The 21,636-nt window shown below is 29.1% G+C and overlaps 1 protein-coding gene across 6 annotated transcripts in view; it reads right to left on the bottom strand.

The window, feature by feature from the left end:
- Nucleotides 1-21,636, bottom strand: part of LOC123290639 — a 101,775-nt gene that overhangs the window by 46,975 nt on the left and 33,164 nt on the right. Inside the window, exon 1 of one of the 6 annotated variants that reach the window (XM_044870899.1) lies at nucleotides 10,408-10,562. The exons of 4 other annotated variants lie outside the window; for them this stretch is intronic. In XM_044870899.1, the coding sequence (XP_044726834.1) occupies nucleotides 10,408-10,476 (69 nt within the window). In that variant the 5' untranslated portion in view covers nucleotides 10,477-10,562. Of the gene's footprint in view, nucleotides 1-17; nucleotides 124-10,407; nucleotides 10,563-21,636 lie in introns of those variants that run through there. One more of the 6 variants, XM_044870900.1, reaches the window with a different exon arrangement.

Raw genomic sequence — 21,636 nt, 5'->3', positions numbered from 1 at the left:
CAATTGATGAATCTCACAAGAGTACAATTAATATAGTAGAATAGATTTCTTTAAACAATTATTATAATAGATTAATTCTGTTGGAGTGATCAGGGGAGGGCGTTCGGGTAAAAAAAGCAATCAGCGTTAAGTTATAAGTTTAAGCATTGCTAGCCATCTGGAAAGAATTACTACATAGTTTGTATACTGGACTCAAATTGCATGTTATTTAATAAATAATACAGAACGGCCCTGATTCATTAGAAATCAAACGTCAAACTATTCAAAAGGCTCTTATAAAATTCGACATTTTTGAAGTATTATTTCTTTAGGCGCGTTATGAAAAATGATGAGAGTTAATTTTTATGATGCGCGCACGCAGGGTGCAATTTTTTAACACCATGAAGTTGCCGATAATCAAATGCTAGGTGTTATCTATGAACACAATAGATAGTTTATTGTTTACATTATTTATAAATGATTATATTTGTTATTATTGAAGAAGTATAACTTTTTACGTTCGTACATAAATACACACATCCTTTTTTATGTTGCTCGAATTGAATGTTATTGATTTGCCATTTGAATGTTCACGAACGAAATAATTGTAGTCATTGTTTTTTTTTTCTAGGATCTCCTTATTTGTATATATTTGCATTAATCCGACCCTGACTCAAGGTATAAATTAACCTCAAACGTCATTTTCAGAAAAATAAAATTTTTGGTTGAATTACTGATACTTTTTGTAGAAATTGATTAACTTCAGCTTCGTTGAAATGTCAATCACGCCATGATTTTATGATTTTTCACTTGGGCGGAGGGGACAATCTGTGTAAATATTGTTTTTAGTTCAAATTTTTATAAAAATCATGGTATTTGTTATTTATTATTGTTTTTAATTTGATTGACATGATTGGTTGTTTAGAAAAATATACAATATTGTTTTTTCAAGATAAAAATATTTGAAATTTCATCGAATAAATTGTCTGGATAGGTGCAAGCGCAATTATAGATAATCGGAATCACTTGAGTACCGCTCTAAAAACTATAATTACATAATTCAGCGTGGGTGTTCTGTCGATCTTTTTAACTTCTCAGAATAGGAAGTAATGGGTCCTATTTTCGAATTCGAAATTTTCAACATATCTTTACGTTACAAGGCCAGGACAAGGCATTAACACCAATTTCGAAAAGAAATATGTGCGTGTACGTACGTACGTGCGTTTCGACTTCGTTGAGGTGTCAATCATACAAAATAATCATCACTTTGACAGAGAGAAATTTGTAAATAGATTTTTATTGCAAATCGTGATTATAGAGACCTTTCATAATTTTACAATCCCATTCAAAATATCTAAAATTTTAGATTCAATCAATAAATCAAATAATTATATACCTACTTATGTAGACATCCGTTACGAATAATAATTAAGTAATAAAATTTTTATTAGTCAATCAATCAATTGAATTAAGTATATCTCAAATTTCAAATTTTGTTGTTGTATCTGAATGAATAAAATTTCAATTATGATCAATTAATTTAAAATGTATGAGTACAATATGCCCGAGAATAATTTTGATTTGTAAAAATTCTGATAGGTATAATGGTAAAATTTTCTCTTGGTTTTTCGATTTTTATAGAGTAAACAGGTATCTAAATTCAGGAAAATCTGGTTTATCTAACTATTACAAATATTTTAAGAAGTTGCCTAAAATCAATCCAAGAACTCATGGCTTAGTATGGGATTTTGTACAATATCTTAGAAAATATGCACCCAATCAATAAATAAACCATATTTTTTAATTTTTTGGGTCCAAATTATTAAGTTTTATCGAAATTGAAGACAAAAAATATTTTCGATTTTTCCGATCGTAAATATTGTTTAGGAATTTGATAAAACTCTGTTTATTGAGTAATTTTGACCCAAAAAATTCAAAAATTGAATTCATTTAACGATTGGACAAATATTTTCTGTATTATCTCCTGAAATCGACCCAAGAACTTTTAGAATGGGATTTTGGACGATATTTAAGCAGTTATGCTTCCAAGCATCAAATAAACCGAATTTTAGAAATTTTTGGGGACAAATTTTTTTATGTATTTAATTTTTTCGATGTTATTATGAACAATAGATTGCTTTTCAAAGATACGGTTTCATATTAAAAACGCTAGGAAATCTTTTTCTTCTTCATTAGATTTTTCTGATAACAATTCCCGGTGAATCAACCTGATCCATCAGTCCCTATTCTCTCGATTGTTACCACTTTGGGATAATTACATATTGTAATCACATGTAAGAACAATTATGATGTTACGTTTCCATACGTTTCAAATTTTTCTCTTTTCTCATATTATTTTCTAAGCAATTATTAAATTTTTCTAAAATAGCTAGTTATTGAGTTATTTTTAATGTGAAAAGTCACGTTTGTAGTAACTAAATTTATTACCAAATTAATAAAACAATTTCGATCATTATTTTCGGACACGCAATATACAGATTTTCGAATATTATAATTGAGATTTATGCATATTTTCTAATTGATGTAAATATAGGTTGTTTTTGAATATATAATACAGGATTAAGACTTACTAGCTTATACACGTGTCGAAATCTAAGAATTCCGTTTCATATTTTTACATAGAAGATTTAATTGTGCACGGCCTGTAGGATTCGAAGTAATCCATTAGAAAATGACAGTGCATGAAAACTGAATACATATTTTGTTTATTGATAGAAATATTAGGTCATCGAACTTTTCTAAGATATTATTTATAACAAAATATTTTTTTTTATTTTCAACTCATATAATTTTATCTTCTATATTTTATATTATCTAACAAAAAACCTGAAATGAAGCGAAATTTCTATGATTTTTTGGTCTGCCATTTGAAATTGATAAAGAATAAGTGGTGGTAATAAAAGAAAAATGAAGTTTTATGCTGGCTCGAGCGTCGAATTTATGTGTAATCTTTTTTATTTTAGTGCTTAAATTTTCGTATTTTGACGAAGTTTTTTGCCTTCCGTTTACCTATGTTAAAAGAGAGTGTTGAATAATAAATTGCAATTTTTCGAAAAGATCTTTGAACCCTTTCGGCAGTTGGAAATATCCGGCCTTTGTTTCCACTTGTTATATTTATCAACTCTCCAAATGGTTTTATTATTCCTAAATATGTTAATTTTTTACCATCATGCAAAGTATTCTTATAAGATATGATGTCCGAAATAAGTTTGATATTCGAATTCAGTTGTAAGATTGAAAAAATAGCTGGCATGAATATATCGCGTCCAATAGCTTTGCGTCGAAATAAACATTGAGGATTGGACGAAAACTAAGTTTTGTTAGAAATTTCCATTCTTTTTTGATCGAGTAATGCATTTAGTACAATTTGCTGCTTTGATTAATTTATAACTGCACCACTTGAGTGAAAATTGATTACTTGAGTGAAAATGGATCGCTGATCGAAAAAAGGCAATAGCTTCTTTAATTTTATGAAAATTGCATATGGGAAATTACGCTACGAAAAAGTGTTTTTATTATAATTTGAAGAGATTTTTTTTTGAACATTACCGTTACAAAATAATCCTCTTAAATTAGGGCGAGGTAAAGTTCACTGTAAGAGGTCACATTGTTGAGAGGACACTACAACATTGACCGTATCTTAATAACAATAAAATACAGATGACACAGAATACAGGAATGCATTAAGTATAGAGATATAAGATGAATCTATTCTGATGTACCTTGTATTAATATTAATAAACTAAAAATAATCTACTCAATAAAATAAATTTAACGTAACAATCTGAGTATCATTAAACTCTAAAGTATGTGTTTAAGGCTGTTGGTACAGTTATAAATTAATCAATTCAAAAACTTCCTCTTAATTCAAAACAAATTCTATCACGACGAAACCTCTATAATAAAATTGAAAAGAAATATTATCTAGAAATGTGCATCTGAAAGCAGGTTTTTACCATATTATCACCATCAAATTGGTGCAGAAAACGTAAGAAAAACGAACCGAAAAGAAGAAACGAAAAGTGAGATAAAGTTCAAGAATTTATCGACTTGAATATGAACAAATCGTAATCTGCGTTTGCAATTTTAATACTAGATGATAGTAATATGGGCAATTACATATGTTACTGACACTTCATTTAAACCAATATCCGTTTCATTTTGTGTCCTATTACGAATACTATCATGTTAGTCGGGTATTATGGTTGATTCTACATTTATCCCTCTGTAGTAAAAAATGGTGCTCATAAAACTGCATGATATATGATTTATTTAACAAAATACAAATGTGACTGACACTACATGCAAAAGGAAGTTTTCAAAAGGAAATAATGAAAGTTTAACGAAAACTTTCGAAGAAAAATATTATTTAGGTACTTAAGATACTGAAGGTTAAAAGTAATAGTGTTGACACCATATTAAAGTATTTTTACACCATCAAAAATACTATTTTTCTCGTTCATGGTACACTTTTTAACCGACTTCAAACAAAAACGGAGGAGGTTATCAATTCGACTGTATTTTTTTTAATGTTTGTTACCTCAGAACTTTTGACTGGGTGAACCGATTTTGATCATTCTTTATCTGTTTGAAAGCTGGTGCTTCCCGTGTGGTCCCATTTTGGTTCAGTTCTGACTACGGAATCCATGAGAAAACTATAAAAGTTTTAAATTTGCATTAAGTATGCACGACAAGAGGACGAATAACTTAATATCAGGCCAACGGATTCTTTTTTTAGTGACCTATTAGTTAGTGTACTTCAGATTCACTAAAAATCACAAAATAAAAAAAACTTTTAACAAAAAGAAAACCGACTTCAAAAGAAAAACTTTTCCAAAATAAATTAATACGCACTAAAAAGTAAAAAAATAACGATAATATAATGTAGTTAAAATTCTTGATATGTTTGGAGTCGGTGTCTGCCAAGCTAATGTAGCAAACTGTTCTGTCAGATTTGTTTCCTTGGCTGACACCGACTCCAAAAATAACAAGAATTTTAACTACATTATATTATCGTTATTTTTTTACTTTTTAGTGCATATTTATTCTGGAAAAGGTTTTCTTTTGAAGTCGGTTTTCTTTTTGTTAAACGTTTTTTTTATTAATGAAATCACCCGTATAGTATTTTTTTAAATCCCCGAACTAAAAAAAAGGCGTGTTATAAGTTTGACCGCTATGTGTGCGTGTCTGGCTGTTTGCGGTACCGCTGCGTCTAAACGGGTGAACCGATTTTGAGTTTTTTGTTTCGTTTGAAAGGTAATTTAATGTAGAGTGTTCTTAGCTATGTTTTAACTGCGAGTTTAGGGTTCCGTAATCGAAAAATTTGTCGGAGTTTTTTTAAATTTTGTAAATTTCACTTGTAAATATATTGTGGATGGTTTTATAATTTATGTACAGTATCTTCAGTTGCACCAACAACCTTAACACTATAAAGTATGTGTTTAGTGTTTACAAACACAATAAATGAGTGTACAAATGACATTATACGACAATAACATTCAGTTTAATTTTAGATAGCGGTTTATTTATTAACAAAAAACATTTTTTCAGCTATTTTCAACTTGACTCTAGTGTTGTCATGCATTATTGGTACATTAATTAAATCACCTTTCTTGGTGAATTGGTGTAAGTATTCAAACACCGGTCACTGACAGAGAGAAGACCATCAGAATATTATTAGAAAATAATAGAATGTAGGTAAAAATTTGATGTCATTTAAGAATTTGATAAAAAATTGTTTAAAAAAAAAAGTTTTAATTTAATTTTAATCTGCAGACTGAGAATAATTTGTTTTTAAGGTTGTTAAGAATAATTTTTTTTGGAAAATTTAATCAGTGGATGTAATACAGAGTGGACCATTTATATCTATTATGGCTAATAGCTCGTTTTGGAGTTAACCAATTTAAAAATAACTTAATCAAAAGTGGCAGAGTTTGTTTTTTCGTTCAAAAAGATCTTAAATATTGAGTATTATCGAAATTGGAAATAATGAATTTTTTTTCGATTTTTTGATATTTTTCTTAAGGGGTACCTCTTCAAAAAAATCGAAAAATCGCGAAAATTATTTTTTTTTCGAATTCGATAAAATTAAGTTTCTAAGGTAAATTTGACCCAAAAAATTCAAAAATCGTGTTTATTTAACGATAGGAAGAACGGTTTCCGATATTTGAACGAAAATCGATTCGATTATAGCTTTATTTCAGAAACTATACTTCTAATAAATCCGAAATCCGGCAGTATGTCCACAAACATACAGATAGACGTTCAAACGCACAACCGAAACTGAATATTATGAACACCTATACCGAAATTTTGTTCGTATACGTAAAAATTGATGCTATAGCATCAATATTTTTAAGCATTACCAACTTGGGACTAAAGTTAGTATACCTTGATAAATTTTATATGTTCATGGTGTAAAAACAGATATCGAGGATAACAATTCTCTTCAATTTTATTTATTGAATAGACATATATGTGGTTTATAATTTTTTTTCTTCTACACTTAAATCTTTGTTCTAAGTGTGGTTTCTTAACAGGATTAGTTTTAATTTGCTAGAAAAGTTTTTTAATAGTTTGAGGCAATTGTATGAAAAACTCATTTTCGTCTACTTTTTTTTTCATGCTATTAAATAATTTTATAGGATTTTACCAATGAAATTATACGAGAGTTTCTATTCAAGTTTTCTCATGCAAGAAAAAAATTATAAGATATATTAATAAAAAACAAGTGAAAACATACAATTGATTGAGTTAATTGTTGAAATACCATGCACAGACAGTCTTACTCTGTCACATTACACATACATACATGTCACATATATATAACTGATATTCCTATATAATACATACTATACAATATGCGCATAATTTGCGCTCTCACGGGTAAACAGTAATGCTTACGAAAAAATGTTTCAACAAAAAGTTATTTATTTTTTTATAAGGAACATTTATTTAAATTCTTGTTCTATCTCTAACGGTTTAAAAGATGGGTCTTACGGACTCAAGACCCAACTGACCTATGTTGCTCATTTACGAATTCGACCTCACGTTTTACGTCCTAAGCACGCTATAAAAATTTCAACTTGATATCTCTTTTCGTTTTTGAGTTTCGAGATGACAGACGGAGAGACAACGGACAGACAACCGGAAACGGACTAATTAGGTGAATTTATGACCATCCATATCAAAACATTGTTCATAGCATCAATATTTTTAAGCGTTACAAACTTGGGACTAAACTTAGTATACCTTGGTATATTTCATATACATGGTATAAAAATGCCTTTAACAAAAGTTGCAGAGTTTGTTGAGGGACATAATCATTGCCGTTTAGATGAAATATTATACAAATTTGATTAAAATATTCTTGCAAATAACAAAAAGTATCTATTTGTCCCGAATTTTGACAACTGATCCTTTCAAAAAGTACATCAAATATCAAATGGTATTCCAATCGGACTAAAACTGCTAGAGTGTTGAATTCGCAAATAGAAGCTTTTACTATAATTATTTGATGCACCGCTATAGTATGTATAACTCTATGCCATATAATATGATTAACTACACTTTATATAATTGAATATAAACCATAAAATTGAATCAAAAATGAAGTATATCAAAAACAGATTTATGTGTGAGTTAATTAAAAACAAACAAATTATTATTACAATACAAAATTCAATTAATAATCAGTTCATTTAATTAGTTCATAGCACATCAAAAATATATTTATAATAGTTCGGGACTTAATGGATTTTATATAAATTTATAATTGACTGCTGTAATTAAATATCCATTTTACTATTATTAGACTAAGAGCTGGTAAAGTTTTGTGCAATTATTAAATAAAAACACCGTTATTGGTTCTTTCCCCTTCGTACTTCGTAGCCCAGAAAATGGCTAATGGTCTTCAAACCAGGGTTCGAAAATATCCGATATTTATTATAAATATCAAAATATCGGATATTTATGATATATATGCGATATATATCAAAAGTTTGGTATTTACAATTATAGAATAAACAGTTATATTCTATAATTACAAAAGTTATTTGATACTTCTTAAATACTCCTAAATGAAGTAAAATCGTTTTTGCACTTTGTCAATTACTTTTTTTGTAAAAAATAATATAATAAACAAAAAAAAAACTTACTCTTTCGTAACGAAATTTATCTAACACGACTGACGCCATTAATGCCGGTAGAAGTGTTGCCATTTATGGATTAGAACATGTTAGGGAATATTTTTTAACTCTACCCGAACGCCATTTACATTTGGGGAGTAGAAATACAGTAAAAAACGTCAAAAATTACTTAATTCTAATATAAAATTTTTAAATCTATTTTGTATTGATATATATCATAAATAATCATTTGATATATATCCTCGAACCCTGCTTCAAGCAGATGAAATGTTTATCTAACACAACAAATAGCTAATTTAATTAAATCGCCTCCAAAGAAACAGGGATGACATTAATTAGGATGAAATCGTAATTGATTTGTATGAAAGGTATAGTTCCACGAGCATAATAATCGAAATTTAAATTAATACCAAAAACCATACTTTATAATTAGAGAAATGTTGAAAAAAAAAAAACATTTCTAATGAACAAACTTTTACATAAAAAGTTCGCCAAGTTTTTTTATATTGTATTATTTAGATTAAAGAACATACGCATTTCATATTTACAAAACCATTTTACCTACTCATCCCAATTTCATCCCGTCGTATTTGCTACCTTCTAGTATTTGTGTACGTACAAGGGTTCTTGACAATATCTGGAGTCGGTAATTTCTATTCACCAGCATAATTGGCATTATTTGTAATCTTTTAAATCACTTCGAATTGGATAATTAACTTTAAGGTAACATATAACTTTTGACATAGAATTGAAAACTTTTTTTGTCTCAATCTGATATTGATTGCTATAAGTTTAAAAACATACAGAAATACGATACATTATAACCAGACAACTAACTTAAAGATTTATCTTCTTGGAATATAATAAACTTTCGAGTGATTTGAAATTGTCAAAAATGTTTTGCACAAACAAAAAATTACCTAAAATATGTTTTAACAGCAGCTACAATTACCGATTCAAAAAAATGTGAATACGTTTTTTTCGAATTGGTTCAAACAAGCAAGAAGAGCATATGTACTTAAGAACGTTCCCAAAAAATCACGTTTTCTTAGGATCATCTTTAAATCGCGTATATTCAATATTAATGCCCTTTATAAGCTGGTAAATTTTTTAGTTCCTCTTACCGTGATACATTTATAGATTCGATCCGTAAAAGTTAGCGTTTTTAACATATAAATCCTATATTGAAGTGTTTTTAAAAGTATGCTTTATTATGTAACAATTTTCTTCAGATTGATTTGGAAAACTAACATGCGTTAGTTAAAAGCCTGAAAATATTTTCCATTAAAGAAAATTATAACAAGTGGCACTCATTTTTCTATAAAATACATTGAAAGTGATGAAATGGATGGCATTTGTGTGTTATTTCATCTATAAGTGATTTTCTCTAAATCTTTAGGCATCAATATTTCAAAAACTATGGTATATGTCAAAAATTTTACTCTTAATTATCATTGAATTTTACCAAATTCTTACAGAAAACTATAAAAAGTAAGTCTAAAATATTTCCATTCACTCCTTTTTGGAAACTTCCTAAATCAAAGATCGCTGACCCAGCAATTCATGAAGAGTAGTATAGTCAATCAAATCCAGATGTCACGGAAACATAAGTTTTTCGAAAAGATCGATTTTAAAATTTATAATTAAAGCATTTAAGCTAAGAAACATTTTCAAATATAAAAACTCTTAAAAAAATGTAATTAAATTCAATCGTGTAATTATTATTAAGTGCCATTTTCTGATTAGAATCAATAAATTGTATATTTCAAGTTCACATGGCCGCAGGTTATAGATTTCATTTTCGATTTCACAAACATATTTTAAAGTATTTCAAAAGAAGCTGATTTATACGCATTTAAAGTTAAAACGAAATATTCCTTATCGCACGCAGAAAAGCACGATTTTTTCTTAAAGGTAAGAAAAAACGTAGCGAAATTAAGGCAATTAATTCGTTTTTCTGTTTTTATTGCTAGAAGTACAACAAAAAAATAATAATTTTCGAAGGGTATAACACAAAAAGCATTAGATGTCAATATTCGATTAACTTTTGTTACCCTTGAAAATTTTTGGAAAAATTAATTTAGAGAAAATTATCATAGTTAAAATATTTTTCGCAATATTGAATGAATTGATATTTCACAGTGGGAAAAAACATATAAAATAACAATGAGTCAATGTTAATTGATTTTCTACATGCAATCATAATTTTCCAACGCAAATGAGTCAAGGAGACTCCGAAAAAAAAGACATGAAAATTTACCTGAATTGTAGAGTCACTACCATCCAATTGATCCTCATTCGAGGAATACATATAATTTTCATAATCCATAATTTTTATGTGTGAACTAATTTTCTACGTTCTCAACGAAAATTTCTATATCGAAAAAGGTCACATTATGTTACAATCCAGAAAAAACACTTTCAGTCACCGAAAAACACAATCACATCAAAAAACATTTTCATCAATTCACTAAACTAGAGTTTTTAAGATTTTATGGGAAATTTTTTCAGTTTTTTATAATAGAAAATGGAAAAACTTACATTTCGTTTTCCATTTGTGTAAATGTCTAGTTCGTTTGTCGGTGGTTATTCCTCGTGCCTATGGGATTGATCGGTCTGTATAACGATGGTGGGCTTTGACGTCGTTTGTGCGACGGCGCCTCACCGTCACCACTAACACCGCTACGACGCCGTAAAAACGATATATATCACGATAGCACTCACTGCATTATCATCTTATATGTTTGTTACTGTTTTTCATAAGATATAGTGTTCGATAATAATTATATTCCAATATGAAGTCATAATCTTATATTTACAATGATCCTAAACTTGAACCGTTTATTTGAGATTAATGCCAAAAAACAAGTGAAAACAAACAATTGACTGAGTTAATTGTTGAAATACTATGTATAGACAGTGTTGATTACACAATCGTTTATTTTTTACGACATTTAAGTAAAGAAAGATAAACAAACAAACACATACATAATATATGTAACGTATAGATGTAAAATAATACTGTGTCAAAAAAATAAGCTGACATTTGAATTTAAACTGCCCGCGTTTGTTGTGCATTTTGAATTCCTTCCGCCCGGTCAAACAGTCAACAAGGAATATTATTTGAACGTTATGTGTAATTTGCGTAACGCGACAAATAATGGTTTTTACACCACAATAATGCACCATTCCATACTGCACTCATAATTTGCGATCATTTCGTCAAAAACTCAACCTATATCGTTCCGCAACCACCGTATTCACTTGATCTGGCGCCGTGCGACTTCTGGCTATTCAGCAAGCTCAAAAGACCACTCCGGATTCACCGTTTTGATACGATGGAGGAGATTCAAGCCGCAGCGAAGACGGAACTAAAGGCAATCCCAAAAAGTGATTACAACCAGTGTTTCGAAAATTGATAATCCGTTGGCATAAGTGCATTGCACCGGGAGGGGATTACTTTGAAGGGGATAAAATTGATTTGGAAGAATAAATAAAGAATTTTCAAAATAAATACAATGTCATCTTCTTTTTTGGGCACAGATAGGTACCTGTATATCCATACGAAAAAAATGCTGATTAAAAGTTCTTATGGACTCAACCCTCCAAACCCTTTCCTTCTCAGCTACGGCCCTTCAAATGTTATACCTACATGAGATTTTGATTTTAGGTTTCGGTTAAAATTTTTTGAAAACTATGGATTAAGATAGTTGTGGTCATGTTGATCAAAAGTTCTTATACATTCAACCCTCAAAAACCCTTCCCGCCCGAGCTAGGCATAACCTTCGAAAGGCCGTAGCGCGAAAGGCAAGGGTTTTTAAGGGGTGAGTCCATAAAAAACCAAAAATCAATATCTCATGTAGGTATAACCTTTGAAGGGCCGTGCCTCAGAAGAGAAAGGTTTTTGAGCATTGTGCTTATAAGATTTTCATGACAAAATTCGTATTTTAAATTTGTTCATCATATATATCGGATCTCTTTCTTAGTATAGAAAATAGCTACCACACGATAGATATATAGGCTGCAGGTATCATGATAAATATCCTATCCCATGATAATATAGTCAGTCAGTCAGTCATACTATTCTATCTACCATTAAAAGAAAAATATATCACCCAATAATACAATTTTTATACCATGTATATATGAAATATACATAGTATTATAAGTTTAGTCCCAAGTTTGTAACGCCTAAAAATATTGATGCTACAAAAAAAAAATTGGTATAGGTGTTCATAAAATCACCTAATTAATCCATTTCCGGTTGTCCGTCCGTCCGGCCGTCCGTCTGTGGTCACGATTACTCAAAAACGAAAAGAGATATCAAGCTGAAATTTTTACAGCGTGCTTAGGACGTAAAAAGTGAGGTCAAGTTCGTAAATGAGCAACATGGGTCAATTGGGTCATGGGTCCGTAGTACCCATCTTGTAAACCGTTACAGATAGAATAAAAGTTTAAATGTAAAAAATGTTCCTTACAAAAAAATAAACAACTTTTGTTTGAAACATTTTTTTGTAAACATCACTGTTTACCCACGATTGCGTTAATTAGGTACAAATTTTATAGTATGTATTAATATAGGAATATCAAAGTGAATATCTTTTGTTATTTACATGACGTCAAAAAAAACAAACGATTGCGCATCAACACTTGCGCATTATATGAGAATATATATATGTCAGATATGTGTGTATGTGAAATGTGACAAAGTTATCAACACTGCCTATACATGGTATTTCAACAATTAACTCAGTCAATTGTTTGTTTTCACTTGTTTTATTTTCAAATTGGTAATACGTAAATAAACAGAAGCCATACACACAAATACTTACACTTACATTTTAATATTTAAATGTAATATCAAAAAGTTTTATCTAACTTACTTACTTATAGAAATGAATTTGTTGTTCTGTTGTATTGTGTACCTTGTGGGAAATATCTTGACAAGTTTAAGGTATTCAACAAACTTAAAAAAAACAACAAACCTACGCAAGCTGAAATGATTACGCAAGGGTATTCAAGAATCCGAATAGTATTTCGTATTTAAATATTATACATAACGAAATTTAATAAAAACTAAATTGGAAATATAAACTAAACTTATTATTTAAATTCCTATTTTTTTATATTTTAAATGTGAAAGGAAGGTTGTTTGTTTATTTTTTTGTGACGCTTTCACGAAAAAACTACTGACTGGATTTGATTGAAATTCTACAATCATATAAGTCATACATCAGGTGTAAAAAGCATGTGTTTTGGCCGAAAAAAAATTAAGATGAGACTGACTGACAGACTGATCGATCAACGGATTTTTGGAAATTCATTCTCTACTGGATTAAAATGAGGATTTAAAGTTTGCATGAAAATTGGTTAATTTTGAAGTTAGAAATGTAAAATTTGATAGTGCTCATTCATGGTTTAAAACAAAAGTTGGCTGTACGACTACTTTCAAAAAATTCACTCTACAAGGGGCTAAAATAATGAAAATTTCTAATATTTGAATTTAGAAATGTAAAATTTATATATGTGATCATGGTTTAAGATAAAAGTTTAGCGTAAAATTTTTTTTGTCATTCTTTATAGGAGCCGTCGTGTTATTTTCCAAGGGGATAGAAGTAAAGTTGATATTTAGGGGGCGGGTTAAGTGAAGAAAAGCGGGTTGGAGGATAGCACGTGGGTCTTTAAAGTTGACGTTGCCTATACTGCGAGCGGTATATAAACACCATAAGTGAAGTAAAGATAGTTTATCTAAATGAATCACTGATTCACTAAATGTATCTTTTATGAAATCTATTGAAATGAATCACGAATAAAGCCGTGGGCAAAAGCTAGTAAATAATAAAGTAGATTTTGTTTAAAAAAATGAAAAGATAACTAAAGAACAGTTTAACAATGAAAACGAACTTTTATTCTGTATAACGTTTTGTATTAAACATTAATCATGAGACTCTTTTTCGAAAGAATCTATCATGCGGAATTATCGTTTAATTCTTAAGATATTATTCGATATCATATTAAAATTAATTTAATAAATGTGATGTCCGAACAAAATTAAATAAATGATCGTATTAACAAATGCAATAAAGGTATAATATACTTATAAACGAAAACTCAATTAAATTCCAGAAATAAATGTAGAAATTCTCTTAAATAAGGAACATTACAGGACAATACAATACCATATAATAATATTGCAGTACTATATATTATGATCAGAATGACAGAAATACAATTAAATGGAGCTTTTAACCTATTGTTTCGAGCTGAGTTATCAAAAAACGGTACGAAGGAAGAAATTATTATCATATACATAGATCGGTCAATGCACACATATTTCGCAGGTGTAAAAGAAAGTCTATTATTAAGTTTTTTGTCTAGATAAAAGTATGTCTTCTCTCGCCAACCGACAACCATCTATTCAAGAACTTCGATAACTTTCTCACCGAAAGAACCTTGTGCCGACGGAATGAATAGACTTGACAAAAATACACTGATTTAAATGGCGCTTATTTCGATTAAATTGTAAAGTATTCACAGAGATATCACAGTTTAAAGCAGACTCATAAAAATGGACAAAACTTTTGAAACAACCTTATATCTTCTTTCAAATTTATACTACACAGCGTCCAAAAGTTTCCTATTTTATACAATTTCTATGACAAATCATTTTGCATGCTTCATTTTGCATTCATGAGTACGAGATAGGACTGACTAATACATTTGGTCTCTAATACTACTCTTCAAAGGTCAAATGCATTAGTCAGTCATAGCTACACACATACAAGCAAGCATATAAACAAATATATGATAGTATCTTTCTTATACACATTGCTTTATGTATATGTACTCTCTCATACTCGTGAATGTACCACGGGTAATGACTTATCTCCTATACCTCTTTGTAAACTTTGTGTAAAACTACTTTAAGTTACATGTCGTTCGCTATATCTTAATACGGAACATTTCACGACCGAATAAAATTATTCAATGAACAAGATGTAAGAAATTTAATAAAACGCCGTACATTAAAGTATGTTAATATAACTGTGATGATGACCTCTTGATGCTAAAGTAACATAATTAGTTATAAGTTCGCCTTGACACCGAATCTTTAATTAATTTTTAACAAGTTTTGTTTGATAATATAATTATGTTTATACTCTTATATTTATAAAGTCAAGTTCGTGATGCAATATGGTCAATGAACTGTACAAGATTTTGTAGTTTTATTTATTTATTTTTATTTATTTATTTGTATTTTTCATAAATATTTTAAACCTGAATTTCTGTTATAATATTATACAAGTTATTTTATATCATATAATATAATATATTATGGCTATTTATTATCATATTAGATTTGAAATATACAAAGTGTTTTATGTATACAGTAAAATTCATTAAATTTTGGAAACCTCCAACAAAACAGGTGATCCTTGAAATATAGGCACTTGTTAGGTACTATCTGCATACAAATTTTCAATTTACAACTGGGAGGAATAATCTCTCCAAACTGAACATATGTGAAACATAGTTAATAACACTCTCAATACAAACTAAGTCCAAAACGGTCTATCCGTTTAGCAGCTACGATATAGATAAACACGTTTAACTTATAATACGCCTCTTATTCATTCGGGAATGAATAGCACCCATATTTTTGAATTGGTGGACAGATCCGATTAAACTGGGCAGATTGTTTGGAATCTCGAGCGAAAATTAGAAATGACCTATAAATAATTTATGTATAGATTTTGAAACTTATTTATAAATACTTCCTGAACGAGTATCATAAGTTCTCGAGTATTTTACGAATTAGCAAGTTTACTCCGTAGCCTTGTGAAAACTGTATAGGGTATAACCTTACAGGTAAAATAAATCCGAAGGTCTTTCAACAAATTCAAAGTGCGAAAAATAGTTTTCCTTTTTTAACTCAGCAACTTTTGTCCCGGCTTAATTTTCGAATTACTTGCTCGTATGAAGTTAAAATAAACAACCTATATAAACATAGAATATACACGAACATTGCAAGTTAAATGATAAATAGTAATAAGATATTTATCAATAAAACACTATGTATAAAATAAATAACAGGAAATTGTAGCGATAGATGACACTATATACAGTCTAATGCCTACCATTTACAAAAGTTTTATGTAATTCCATACCATCGACCATTAATTTCAAAACAATGCAGTTCTAGACCAGAGATTCTTAAAATGTTTCTACACTAAATAATTAAGAAATATTGATTTTTCCGGGCATTTTCACCAGTAATATCCCGAGTTCTAACTAGTTAGTGGAAACACACAGGTATACTTAACATCGCGTTGTTGCAATGTGACGTCCCATTTATTTAATATTGGCTTTTTTGGATTACTTATACTTTTTTAGCTCATTCCAAAAGTTCACATGAGGGGGTCTTTGCTGCTGTGACCATTTGTGACAAAGGGGAGTGGGAGGATCAAAAAATTGCCAGAAAAAGCGTGCGTCTTTTATGGATAACCCTTTAATGTTTTTTTGCTTACACGTTTCCTCTTGTAATGAGAAAAATTCTCACAATTTTGAAAGGATTTAAAAAATTGTAGATAGGTTTTTTATATGTCTACGCTTTACTTACTATTTTATATCTGTTTTTTATATTATTTCTCTAGGCTATAGAAAAAAAAAACTGTGAAAATAATTTTTTATCGCACCTACCTACGTGAAGAGGGAAGACTCTCTGCCACATGAAGTGTCATTTAGTATATAATATGTGTATTTTATATGACTATGCTTAGTGCTTACAGCAATCAATTGTCTAACACTCTAGCTAGAGTCACATTTATGCAAGAGTTATTTATTTGAATATAATGAATGTCTGTTTGTATGTTTGTCAGGCACGCATCTAACTAGAGGCAGGCTAAGGCAAGGGCCCATCTAAGCACTTGAAACAAAAATTTTGAAATTACGCTCGCCTACATTTTAAAGCGGCGATATTAGGAAAATCGGTGTCTTAAAATAAAGCTGCGATAACATGATTAAACTGCGTTTCAGCAGGTATTGCATAAATAGATGAATTTTAAGAAACCATAGTAATTAACAACAATACTGTGTTCAAATGTACGAATGAATTTATTTACCATTCTTAGTCTACTTGCACAATGGTCTAGTTTTTCCGTAGACGCTTCTTTAAAGGTGTAAAGATTCCCCATAAATGTACCCCTCTCGAATTAACTTTATTCTTGTACTCATGAACTGTACCCCTCTGGAATAAATTTAACTCTAACTACGTGCATGTGTATATATTGTATGTATTTTACTCATAGTACAAGATCCGAATTAGGGTCGACCTTCACCCATCCTTTTACCGAATGAAAGTTATTTTTTATGAAATGTAAAATATTAACAAATATTCCTGTAACGGGTTGCCTTAAAAAATATGGTCCAGACCATTTTTAATATAAATATCAAAACTTGGAAAGCTTGTAAACATTATTTTTGACCAATATTTTGTGGCCAATCATATGCCACCGTAATTGGAACAAAATTATCTTTATTTAGATATGCGAGTCAATGAATTAACAGATGCACGTAATTACTATTTTCAACTTGTATAAATGCGATAATAGTGAACGAAAAAAGGCAGACAACATAGCTGCTACATATTCTTTATGGCTTTTACTTTCGAGTAGATCAAAATTCGTAAGATATGCAAGTCAGTGAAAAATTTCTAAAAATTTTACTCTTGATATTTTCACTAAAAGTAGTCTGGACCACATTTTTTTAGGCAACCCATTGCAGGGATATTTGTTAACATTTTATATTTCATAAAAAATAACTTTCATCCGGTAAACAGATGGGTGAAGGTCGATCCTAATTGGGATCTTAGACTATCACATATGTTGAAAAGTTAAAACATAATAAACTGCCATCATATCAATTTAATATGCAAGCAATGATAAATAATAACATTAATTTCTATGAATTAAGTGTATTTCAAATGAAATTATTTTAATTTGATATCTTCATAAAACACAAGTAAAATTTGAAAAATTTGAAAAAACCCCCGAAGGATCGGAGATGGAAGAGAATATCAATGTTTTTTTCACATTTCTTAATAATTGCGTAAGAAAAATGGCAAAAGTGACATTAAAATTAAAATCGGTCAAGAAATACGAATGATATAAGCATTTTAAACAACTAATTAAACAGATATTAGACAGAGAGATCGCACATAGTGTTTGACGTCATATACTAGAAAGAGACACTCCTGTGATGCTGTTTTTACAAGAATTCGCTTTTAATAAGCATATAAATTCATCATAACCCATTTTTTGGGTAAACGATTTGCCCGTAGACGAATAAACCTCTTGATGATTATTTGTTTTTGGAATGAGACACTCATTTCTAAATTTTTAGGATACTATGTCAAAATTTGTTCGATCTATGAATAACCCATTTATAGTCACTACTTATAATCAACAGACATATTGTATTCTAAAAGATCTACCCAGGGATTAATGTCATGGCCTTTTATTCCTGACAGTATTTAATAATAATTGGTGCTGGAATAGTTGATAAAGTTATCTGAATTTATATCTAATAAACTACATAACCCAATTAATTTATAGATAGTTTTAATATGTTCGGGCAGATACATTAACAGGATAATAGATAGACATGAAGATTATATCAGTAAAAACCATAGTTGAACAAAAAACGATTATTTCGATAAAATGCTTTACAATTTACTAGCTAGCGAGATGAAAGAGTTTTTAAATCCATCTTTATGATTTAACGTCAATTTCATCAACGCATGAAATATGTTTTCAATCCTTCCCTTTGATTTGGCGTCAATTTCATGGACGGGTGAAATATGGATTAGCATTTTCCTTTAAAAATAAAGTTTTGAGTTTTTATCTGACTTTATCGGCTTTTTTGACAATTCCTCAGACGGATAAAAGTTGAGTTCCGAGATATTAAAGTCCTTATTTATATACCGTAAACATATTACAAATGTAATATAAAATAATTCTGGTGGAAGCGATGGTTACATTCAATTTCGATTCAAATTGATATATTTAAGGTATTTACCTGCGCTTCCGCCAAAATGAAGAAATTCACAACTATGAAATACCTAACAATTTTTAAGCAGCTACAAAGATTTTGATTTGAGAAAATAATTATTCTTACAAAAATTTATACCTTTAAATATTTCTACTTTTACAGATTTATACTTTAAAATGCTTACTGCTTTCCAATAATTTTATGTCAAAAAAACTCTTTAACACTACTGTTAATTTCAATTATTCACAATAAAATCGATGATGCAAAAATATTCTGATCAGGAACGCATATAAAAATTCAACTGTTTTGAAAATTATATCTGATTTCCTCGAAATTTTAATATTTTGGGTTGAATATAATTGGAAAATAAAGGGGGGTTGGCTTATATAATGAAGAGAAATTAATATTCATTCCGCAATTATCATTGCGACATATTGTAAAATTGAATTTGAAAGAAATATTTAAAGAAATAAATAAATCTTTACGAGTAGAAATTTCTTAGAGTAAAAAAGTATGAAAACAGGTTTTTTGCTAAGTTAAGTTAGCTAGGACCATATTTTAATTAAAGTATAATAATTTTTCAAAAGTAGAAATATATCGAGATAGATATATTTTAACGTAGAATTATTTAAAAACAAGTGAAAACAAATAATTGACAGAGTTAATTGTTGAAATACCATGTATAGACAGTGTAGATTACTCTATCACATTACACATATACGTATCTATAGATGTCACACATTCATAACTGATAATCCCATATTTATACATACTATAAAATATGCATTTAATGTGTGCCCTAGTGAGTAAACAGTGCAATGTTTACAAAAAAATGTTTCAAACAAAAGTTGTTTATTTTTTTGATAAGGAACATTTTTTACATTTAAACTTTTATTCTATAACTGTTCTGGTCATTTACGAACTCGACCTCACTTTTTACGTCCTCATTGCGCTGAAAAAATTTCAGCTTGATATATTTTTTCGTTTTTGAGTTATCGTGTTGACAGACGGACGGACGGACGGACGGACAACCGAAAATGAACTAATAAGATGATTGTATAAACACCTATACCAACATTTTTTTCATAGCATCAATATTTTTTAGCGTTACACACTTGGGATTAAACTTAATATACTATGTATATTTCATATACCGTGTGTGTTTGAAGCATCTAGGGATAGAATTATGTCTGTAGTATGACTGAATACAGAATACATTCATTAAGTAATGCATCTAAAAGAGAGGTATTATATACATGCATTGGATTACCAATACATGTATACCAAACGAATACCAATAAACAGAATACAAACACGTATTTCCAAAAGCATTCACATACTAGTAATGATTGAACGTTATCAAAGCAATTAATAATATTTGTATTCAACAAATCTCCCACTCTCTGCAGGCATACAACAGCTTGTCCTATCGTATCTGTTTATCGTATCTGTAGTCTTACTCTTTTAGATGCATTACTAAACGAATGTATTCTGTATTCAGTCATACTACAGACATAATTCTATCCCAAGATGCTTCAAACACACACGGTATACATGGTATAATAATTTTATTTAATCAAGAATAAAATAACAATAATATTATGTAATATCATTTTCTACGTCATCGTCACAACAAAAACAAATGTATGACTAATACCAACAGAAAATACGTCCAAAAACATTTTAGAAAAACAAATAGATATAAATAAAAACTCAAATGGGATGAAGAAAACTTTTATTTTTAAAATTGTTATCAATGAAAAAAACTAAACCAAATAAAAAACAAACAAATGCCATTTTTCCCTTGTCAAATGTAATTGTACTGTTGAAATTGAAATATATATACACTATTTTTCGCTCACCCCCAAGAATATGTTGAGATAGATTAACGTAATTCTAATGTAATCACTTTAGACGACACCAGTTTTATTTAAAAAAAAAAAAACACTTCTATCTATGTTCTCACCAATACTAGAAACCGAATGAACTGGGACATTTTTTTTTTCTTGAAACAGATTATTAAATAACATTGCACGTATAAAATTAATCAATGGTATTATATCAAAGTTTATAGAACACTATATTAAAGTCTATTCAAACGCTAACAAAATTAAAAATTATTGAAAAAATAACTTTATGGAAATTGTAAAAACTTACTGATTTCTAAAATCTTATATGACAAAAATAAAGTTTATCGATATCTAGCTTAGTTTTAGTAATTAGAGATATCGAAAATGAACATAAATACACTATTTAGAAGAAATAATTCAAGAAATAGACTGTTAACTACTCATTTCAACAAAAATGTCATTCTCATTAAAAATCAAGTAACGGAAACCACAACTTAAATCCACAAAACCAAAGATTAAGAATAACAAGTGAAAACAAACAATTGACTGAATTTATTGTTGAAATACCATAATTACGCAATCGTTTGTTT

Source organism: Chrysoperla carnea, chromosome 1, assembly GCF_905475395.1.
Source record: "Chrysoperla carnea chromosome 1, inChrCarn1.1, whole genome shotgun sequence".
NCBI classification, from domain to species: Eukaryota; Metazoa; Arthropoda; class Insecta; order Neuroptera; family Chrysopidae; genus Chrysoperla; species Chrysoperla carnea.
The sequence above is the reverse complement of the archived record's forward strand: the minus strand, read 5'-3'. Positions and strand labels throughout refer to the sequence as shown.